Genomic DNA, 8,708 nt, shown 5'->3' with positions numbered 1-8,708 from the left:
CAAAAAAAAAAAAATATTGGCATTTTTTTCTGTTTTACTGCTATCGCCATCTACCGGTCAGATTTAGTTAGTTCTCTCCATACACTCACCAAATATTTCTGCTGCATCGCGCTAGCGCTGTAGCGTACTGGCGCGCCAGCATCGTATCAAATGTTTGGTGTATTTCAAAAACGATTAGTTTAATGAAAAAACAGCAATTTTACCAGGATCAGCATTCAATTTTTGCGTATATCCTATGATAGGCAACCAATTCCGGTGTGTGTCAATTTTTGCAGAAAAAAATTCTACGCCCGACCGAGAAAAGTCGGGCTTATTTAGTCGGGCTTAAAATTTTTTCCTGCAGAAACTGCCACTCACCGGAATTGGTTGCATATCACAAGATATACTCAAAATTGAATGCTGATTCCGGGAAAGTTGCTATTTTTTTCATTAAGTTAATCGTTTTTGAAATACATCGTATATTTGACGCAATGCCAGCACGCCAGTACGCTACAGCGCTGGCGCGATGCGGCAGAAATATTTGGTGAGGGTATCTGGAGAATTAAATAAATCTGACCGGTAGATAGCGATAGCAGTGAGACAGAAAAAAATGCCAATATTATTATTTTCTTTTTGGGGTAAAATATGGCAATCCGTTTTACATAAAAAAAAAAAAAAAAAATGTCCGAAAAAAAAAAAAAAATCACACTTTTTTTTTCCGACACGTAGCCATCTACCGCTCAGACTCGTTATTACTGGCGTAGGCAATTTCAGTCCATTGGATGCCATTCGCAGTTAGTTCAGTAGCGTGGACGGAGAATAACGCGTGGCTGGAGGAACAATTGAAAAATGGATAAGATAATACAACAAAAGGATGGTAAGTATGAACATTATTATATTGGTTTTCAATTATTAATTATTGTTTATTAGATCAAATTATGAAGTTGCAGGCGCAATTATTGGAACAACACAAAATATTAGATAACAGCAAAGCTAAGGATGGTAAGGTCTAATACGTAGTGATTCTATTTATTTGCTTTTATTCATTTGTGTTTTGTAGCTCAAATTTTGAGTCTATAAGCTCAGTAGGGGAAAAAAACAAATTGGAACGGAACAGTTTCCAAACAGTGAAGGAGGTTTTTCCAAACTCATCCCTAACTGAACATGAGGATGAATTGGCATTAGGTGAACACAGTCAGGTACCTAAACTTTTCAAATAAGAATTCAAAATAAGCATAGAATCTTAACAAGCAATGATTTATTGTTTAGTTATTCAGTACACCATCAGACAGTGTGTTAAATTTAAATTCTGCACTAAAAGAATTGTTCGTAATCAGTCCATGCAGCGATGGAACTGAACAATTGTGGGACCATATTTGGGCTGAAAATGGGTGTGGTACGGAAACCCAGAAATAGCACGAGTTCAACATAAAACATGAGTTAGGTACTTTTCGGTTTTTTGTCTATCGAAAAAGTATTTTTAATGCTATTATTTTGCATTTACAGAATTTTAGCGGGGGATCAAGTCAAGTCTGGAAGTGTTACAGGAGGGAAGAGTGAGCCTACAGTTGAAAAACATTGAAAGTGCATTACCATTAAGGTATGAGGTAAAGTAATAGAGTATGCAAATTGTCTAATGAGAAGTACCATCTTGTGTGAATGAATCCTGTGTAACAGCAATCCTTTATAGTTCTGTCACAGCTAGAAGCCTCAAATAATTCTGCTTCTCTTGCTAAAGAACAACTTGTCCTTTATGTTCAGAGTGTTGGTGAAGCTGGGTACTTAAATGGCCCTAAAGATGTTTCATTTCGTTGGCATTGCAGCGATGAACATCATACATGGACTTTTTAGGTATGAAAGGAATTTTCTTGAAAATTTTTTGAATTTATGACAAAGCATTTCTCCTGCTTTTTGCCAACCATGTCTAATCTAAAAAAAAAATTTATCCAATAGGAAAGGATTTTCAGCATACTGGGAACACAACTATCAACAATGCAACATTCTAGGGGTGCTATTTTATCATTCAAGAGCCTTATACAATGATTATCATCTGCAATTTGTATGGCCTTTCCCAAGCTTCTGCCAGAAGTTGAATCTATAAGTCATGTAAGTCACATGAGCAACAATTGAGATGCTTAATGGTGTTTTTCTTTTCTCAGCATAGGTTAATAGTAACATTGGATCTGAAAAGATTCTTGGTTGGGGCAAGACACTGAATAAATTGTAATGATTGAATGGATGACATGACATTTCTATACTTAATTTGGATTCCCGAGACGGTATTTTATATTTAAAAAATTGAAGTGCATATCTGGGCTCCCTTCCTTTCCGTAGCCCCGTTTCCCCTTGACTCATAATAAGCCCGTAGGGGGTCATGCCCCTACTGTACGGTATATATAAAAACAACATATACCGAGGTTTGGAGGGCTCTGGCCGGAAAGGGGACGTGGGGTGCCGCTTCGTCCGATGATGTGTTCACGGAGGGTGACGTGGCTGCCCACAAATCCGAACTAAAGGTTAATCGCTCCTGTAAAAATGTTCCAAATCTTCAGCTCTTCTTCCGGCTTCTCTTAGCCAATCACCGGGTAATCTCCCCGGTGGGTCAACAAGGCAGTGTCTCCCCCTGCCTGGGTTGACGGCAACTTTTGAAAGGGCTATTGTGCCTTTTTAAAGTTGCAAAAATAATTGTAATGTGCAGAGAATTGTCAATAAAATTTTTTTATAAAATATTTTTTGCAAAATTTTTTTCTTTCATTGTCTGTGTTAGCTGTGTTCACATATTACATTTATCAACTTTTTTTTTTTTTGTTTTGCTTTATTTGTTTTTGTCACCTGTGATGGTAAGCATTGTTTCCATTGGTTTATCGTTTATCTGTAAGCATTCACTTATTATCCAGGGATCGAACCCTGGATGTTCGGCATACCGCGCCGATGCTCTACCAGTAAGCCATTAATCATATGATGATAAATTGGCTTTTTTCTAGTCACTTGTGGACTTGCATTTACACTTAGAATAAAACTTAAATGAATTTCTGCAACATACTCTCCTACATTTATTCTACTTCATTTTAACACATCTACTGAGGTTTGAACCCAATGTAACAGATATCACAGTTAAATGCTCTACCACAGAGCTATGAACCTTACGAAAGTAATAGAAAGATAAACATATAGTTGTGAAAGACTGCATAAACATCCTAGACGATAACATATGATATGCGATAACAAATTATTTCGATATATCTCGTGGCTCAATCTTAGAGCATCGGCGTTGCACGCTGATGTCTGGGGATCGGTTCCCATACGAGTAAAACAAAATACCAAATTACCTCAAAAAATAACCAGATGTTACACGTTGTTCCTTGAATCTAAGTTGAAGAATTCAAAGAGTGTAATAAATAATAATTGAATACTGACAGATAAACGATAAACCAATGGAAACAATGCTTACCATCACAGGTGACAAAAACAAATAAAAGTGAATTAAGCAAGCTAAATAAAAAAAAAAGTTGATCAATGTAATGTGTGAACACAGACAATGAAAGAAACAAGTTTTGCAAAAAATATTTTATAAAAAAATTTTATTGACAATTCTCTGCACATTACAATTATTTTTGCAACTTTAAAAAGGCACAATAGCCCTTTCAAAAGTTGCCGTCAACCCAGGCAGGGGGAGACACTGCCTTGTTGACCCACCGGGGAGATTACCCGGTGATTGGCTAAGAGAAGCCGGAAGAAGAGCTGAAGATTTGGAACATTTTTACAGGAGCGATTAACCTTTAGTTCGGATTTGTGGGCAGCCACGTCACCCTCCGTGAACACATCATCGGACGAAGCGGCACCCCACGTCCCCTTTCCGGCCAGAGCCCTCCAAACCTCGGTATATGTTGTTTTTATATATACCGTACAGTAGGGGCATGACCCCCTACGGGCTTATTATGAGTCAAGGGGAAACGGGGCTACGGAAAGGAAGGGAGCCCAGATATGCACTTCAATTTTTTAAATATAAAATACCGTCTCGGGAATCCAAATTAAGTATAGAAATGTCATGTCATCCATTCAATCATTACAATTTATTCAGTGTCTTGCCCCAACCAAGAATCTTTTCAGATCCAATGTTACTATTAACCTATGCTGAGAAAAGAAAAACACCATTAAGCATCTCAATTGTTGCTCATGTGACTTACATGACTTATAGATTCAACTTCTGGCAGAAGCTTGGGAAAGGCCATACAAATTGCAGATGATAATCATTGTATAAGGCTCTTGAATGATAAAATAGCACCCCTAGAATGTTGCATTGTTGATAGTTGTGTTCCCAGTATGCTGAAAATCCTTTCCTATTGGATAAATTTTTTTTTAGATTAGACATGGTTGGCAAAAAGCAGGAGAAATGCTTTGTCATAAATTCAAAAAATTTTCAAGAAAATTCCTTTCATACCTAAAAAGTCCATGTATGATGTTCATCGCTGCAATGCCAACGAAATGAAACATCTTTAGGGCCATTTAAGTACCCAGCTTCACCAACACTCTGAACATAAAGGACAAGTTGTTCTTTAGCAAGAGAAGCAGAATTATTTGAGGCTTCTAGCTGTGACAGAACTATAAAGGATTGCTGTTACACAGGATTCATTCACACAAGATGGTACTTCTCATTAGACAATTTGCATACTCTATTACTTTACCTCATACCTTAATGGTAATGCACTTTCAATGTTTTTCAACTGTAGGCTCACTCTTCCCTCCTGTAACACTTCCAGACTTGACTTGATCCCCCGCTAAAATTCTGTAAATGCAAAATAATAGCATTAAAAATACTTTTTCGATAGACAAAAAACCGAAAAGTACCTAATTCGTGTTTTATGTTGAACTCGTGCTATTTCTGGGTTTCCGTACCACACCCATTTTCAGCCCAAATATGGTCCCACAATTGTTCAGTTCCATCGCTGCATGGACTGATTACGAACAATTCTTTTAGTGCAGAATTTAAATTTAACACACTGTCTGATGGTATACTGAATAACTAAACAATAAATCATTGCTTGTTAAGATTCTATGCTTATTTTGAATTCTTATTTGAAAAGTTTAGGTACCTGACTGTGTTCACCTAATGCCAATTCATCCTCATGTTCAGTTAGGGATGAGTTTGGAAAAACCTCCTTCACTGTTTGGAAAGTGTCCTGTTCTAACTTGTTTTTTCCAGTAACTGAGCTTGTAGACTCAAAGTTTGAGCTAAAAAACAAAAATGAATAAAAGAACACAAATACAATCATTACGTGTTACCATCCTTAGTTTTGTTGTCACCTAATATTTTCTGCTGTTGCAATAATTGAGCCTGCAGGTTCATAATGAGAGCCAAAAAAACAGTAATTAATAATTGAAAACTAATATAATAATCTTTGTACTTACCATCCTTATCTTTTATTATCTTATCCATTTTAACATATTTTTCTCCAGCCACGCTACTCGACTAACTGACAATGGGATCCAATGGACTCAAATTGACATGCCAGTAATAACGATTCTGACCGGTAGATGGCTACGGATCGAAAAAAAAAGAAAAAAGTGATTTTTTTTTTTTCGGAAATTTTTTTTTGGGGGGGTAAAACGGCCATAGTATGATGGTCATCCAAATAAAATTACCTTTCAATTAAAATTTAGTTTTAAATTTTTTATTGCAATCACTACATATCAGCTTTTTAAGTAATGATTCTAATGTGCTATTACATCTTGCACCAAAAGTATATTAGCAGTCACGTGTCATCACACCAGGTAAAAGACTTTATTCAAGAAACCGATTTATTGTGTTTCTGATTATCTGTTCTAGGAACGATATTAATTTTTGGATATAAAGGCTATATTTCTTCTTTTATTTCAGGGTTGGCAATATACAACATTAAATGTATAGAATAGTCAACACATAATTCCAATTCAATCTATTGTTGAGGGTATCCGAAATGAAGTATTCTTTTCCAAGAGCAATACTATAAAATTTTTTAAGTCTTAAAGGGTTGTCTTCAAATTGGAATAAAATCGAGCCTAATGTAACGTAAATAATGGCTTAATGGTAGCGCATCGGCCTGGATAGCCGATAATGCAGGGATCGATACCTGTAAGAGACGAGTGATGATATCATAACCAAATTTCCACGTTGGGAATTCAAAATATTATGTTGTCCGTTTCAATAATAATAATATCACAAATATCTGGTAGGCATTTAAGTGTGAACTCCGTTAAGGGAGATGAACCTGGTTTCCCAAGGGACATTCGACGCACAGACCGTCAGGGCAGGTGGGACTGCTTTCCCAGACCACCACATGAACACGTGGAGTGGGCTACCAGGCAAGGATTCGGTACAACGTTGATTTCCTAGGGCAGGTTAGCCGAGTGCAGCAGACCACCACGTGGTCGCTTGGATTGGAAAATTTTTCAACATACAACTTCATCGAATGTAGATTGGCAACTTAGTTCCAAAATGCTAAGCCCTTACTATTGTGGCATTTTGACAACCTGCTGCTGGTAAGAGTTGGATTGGAATAACATAGTATCCCTAAACTGTAAATCCTCTTACTAAGGGGAAGGTAACTGCCATGACACTTTCATTATCAACGGTAAGGATGAGTGGATCTCCATAAAAAGTACATCTAGTAATAAAAATATTGAAACATAAATTATTAAAGTTTTACCTATTAAATATGCTTTCTTTTATTGTTTACTGCATCTTCTTATCGGATAAATTATCCCATCAATCAGATTTTATCTGCCCTAAGGCGAAACGAAACTATGTTGCAAAATTAGACATACTACCATAAATATCACTTACCTACAGCGTAGCAAGAGCTCCAACCATCCGTGCCTACGACCTCCATGTCAAAGAACAATGAATTCTTTGTTTCCTGATCAAGAAGACACAAACAAGGTTGCCGGACAATTTTGACCGGAAGCTCCCCTTTTTTTTGGTAATAAGGTTGCCGGTTTTTCAAAAAACCGTACAGCCAATAATTTGCCGCCAAAAAAAAAGTCTGTTTGGGGCTGTTGATTACTTCCCAAACTGAGTGCGCTACGTTATTTATTTATTAATCAGAATGTACCGTTATAATTTAACATTCATAACTTTTACCATAACAAAATTTCAGGTAGAAAATCAGGCTAACAAGTTTCCTTTAGGCAGCACTGAACCCTCTCCCCCCCCCAAAAAAAAACAAAAACAAATCAAACAAACAAATCTTATTTTAAGGTTATAGCTATGCTGCTTTTGCTAAACGAGCTACGGAATGCACTCGGTAGATGGCGGTAATCACTTTTGTCTCCTCGTCGGGTTTGTTTATTTTTATGTTACGCAACTGGCGTTTTGAATGGGAGTAATAGTCGAACTTTGTAATACTATTGTCCATTACTTGTTGAATATTTCATCATCAAAAGCAATTAAAAAATAAATAATATCTGCTGCATCAATAATACAAAACTTGTGGGAGAAATTCATATGTACGTAAACAAGCAGAACACGTTTGCTAACTTCTGTGGAGTACTTCCTGTTGGACGTTTATTTACCTAACAAATATGCTTCCTCTTTTTTAAATATGTGTCATATTTATTTAAATATTATTTAAATATCTGTCCTCGTTTTCGGAATCAAGCATGATAATTTGTTTCTGTGTGATCGTAGAAATGAATCAAAAATTATTTAATTGTTTTGATTCGAATAGTACTAGAAATCGATCAATAGCGAAAATCGAGTTACAACGTGTTTGGCGCAGTAGATTCTCTACGCACTTTCCAGATTGTAAATAATACATTGTAAGAACTTGTCTGGAAGACAGTTTTCATTTTTCCAGGTCACCTGCTATACGCTTTCGCCATTACCTGTCGTAAGTAGATACATTATATGTAGTAAGTAACATGTTAGACGATAGCTTACCACTTTTTTGAAGTTAAAATCAGTAATTCAGATTTGCATAGCAACACCATATGTGTGATCACCACGCGGTATCTTATTATTTTGATTTTCTACGTGATCTTTTTAGACTGCCAAAATGTCAGCATCACCAATTGCTCGTCAGGCCGCTCAACCTCAAGGCCAAGCCATCCCTAGACGAATTCTCATTAACAATGCCAGTGAATTACCACATGATTACTCCAGCACACCCAATGGGACTCTGTACTCAACCACTCCTGGAGGTATGTTTAGTGTAGTTTCCCCTAGCAACAACACATTTGTGTCAAAATTTCGTTTATATTTGGTTTGACGATGATGGCTTGTTTAATTCAATTTTGTTTTCTAGGCACTAAAATTATCTATGATCGGAACTTCCTCCTTCAGATGCGTAATTCTCCTGTTGCTAGAACACCCCCAAAGAATCTACCTGTGATTCCTGGTGTCACTTGTGATAGTCCTCACAAGGAGAAATCCAAGTTGTTGAATGGTCAGAAAAATGTTACAACACAGCACAAACCTGTTGAACTTCCTACAGTTGAAGTTGAAAAAGGTGATTATAAATTGTTGGCTGAAATAAGAAGTTATTTAACTTTTAATATTCAAATTATTTTATTTTAGTTGAAGACAAGAAACAAGAAGAACCTCAATTTGAAATGGACATTTGAATTCGCATTCAAGCACAAATCCAACCAAGCTGTAGACTTTTTTCATGTTTTATGAACTTGGAAGGCTTAACAAGTTCTTAATGAAGACAAAACGTGATGCAATTGTTCTGCTTTTCTGAAGCAATTAA

General features: G+C 36.4%; 1 protein-coding gene and 2 long non-coding RNA genes across 3 annotated transcripts; 2 read left to right on the top strand and 1 right to left on the bottom strand.

Moving 5' to 3' along the window:
- Nucleotides 1-1,286: 1,286 nt before the first annotated feature.
- Nucleotides 1,287-2,482, top strand: LOC132088395 (uncharacterized). The gene is made up of 3 exons (XR_009421944.1): nucleotides 1,287-1,423; nucleotides 1,486-1,830; nucleotides 1,933-2,482. It is a non-coding gene; the product is annotated as an uncharacterized LOC132088395 (long non-coding RNA).
- Nucleotides 2,483-3,769: 1,287 nt separating this feature from the next.
- LOC130701197 (uncharacterized) lies at nucleotides 3,770-4,982 on the bottom strand. The gene is made up of 3 exons (XR_009421943.1): nucleotides 4,828-4,982; nucleotides 4,421-4,765; nucleotides 3,770-4,319 (listed from the first exon to the last, which is right to left on the bottom strand). It is a non-coding gene; the product is annotated as an uncharacterized LOC130701197 (long non-coding RNA).
- Nucleotides 4,983-7,685: 2,703 nt separating this feature from the next.
- LOC130701171 (eukaryotic translation initiation factor 4E-binding protein 1-like) lies at nucleotides 7,686-8,662 on the top strand. The gene is made up of 4 exons (XM_057523150.2): nucleotides 7,686-7,847; nucleotides 8,004-8,157; nucleotides 8,262-8,465; nucleotides 8,534-8,662. The coding sequence occupies exons 2-4, from the start codon at nucleotides 8,013-8,015 to the stop codon at nucleotides 8,578-8,580; spliced, it is 396 nt and encodes a 131-aa protein (XP_057379133.1). The 5' UTR covers nucleotides 7,686-7,847; nucleotides 8,004-8,012; the 3' UTR covers nucleotides 8,581-8,662.
- Nucleotides 8,663-8,708: the final 46 nt, after the last annotated feature.

The sequence above is a fragment of the Daphnia carinata genome, chromosome 10 (assembly GCF_022539665.2).
Source record: "Daphnia carinata strain CSIRO-1 chromosome 10, CSIRO_AGI_Dcar_HiC_V3, whole genome shotgun sequence".
In the NCBI taxonomy this organism is placed as follows: Eukaryota; Metazoa; Arthropoda; class Branchiopoda; order Diplostraca; family Daphniidae; genus Daphnia; species Daphnia carinata.
Note: the sequence above shows the minus strand (reverse complement) of the source record. Positions and strands in the feature narration are given on the sequence as shown.

Excerpts from the sequence above, each read along its gene's own strand:
- LOC130701171 (XM_057523150.2), top strand. The coding sequence starts at position 8,013 with ATGTCAGCATCACCAATTGCTCGTCAGGCCGCTCAACCTCAAGGCCAA. Across the intron at positions 8,158-8,261 it reads GTACTCAACCACTCCTGGAG|GCACTAAAATTATCTATGAT; the intron begins GTATGTTTAGTG and ends TTTGTTTTCTAG. Across the intron at positions 8,466-8,533 it reads TACAGTTGAAGTTGAAAAAG|TTGAAGACAAGAAACAAGAA; the intron begins GTGATTATAAAT and ends ATTTTATTTTAG.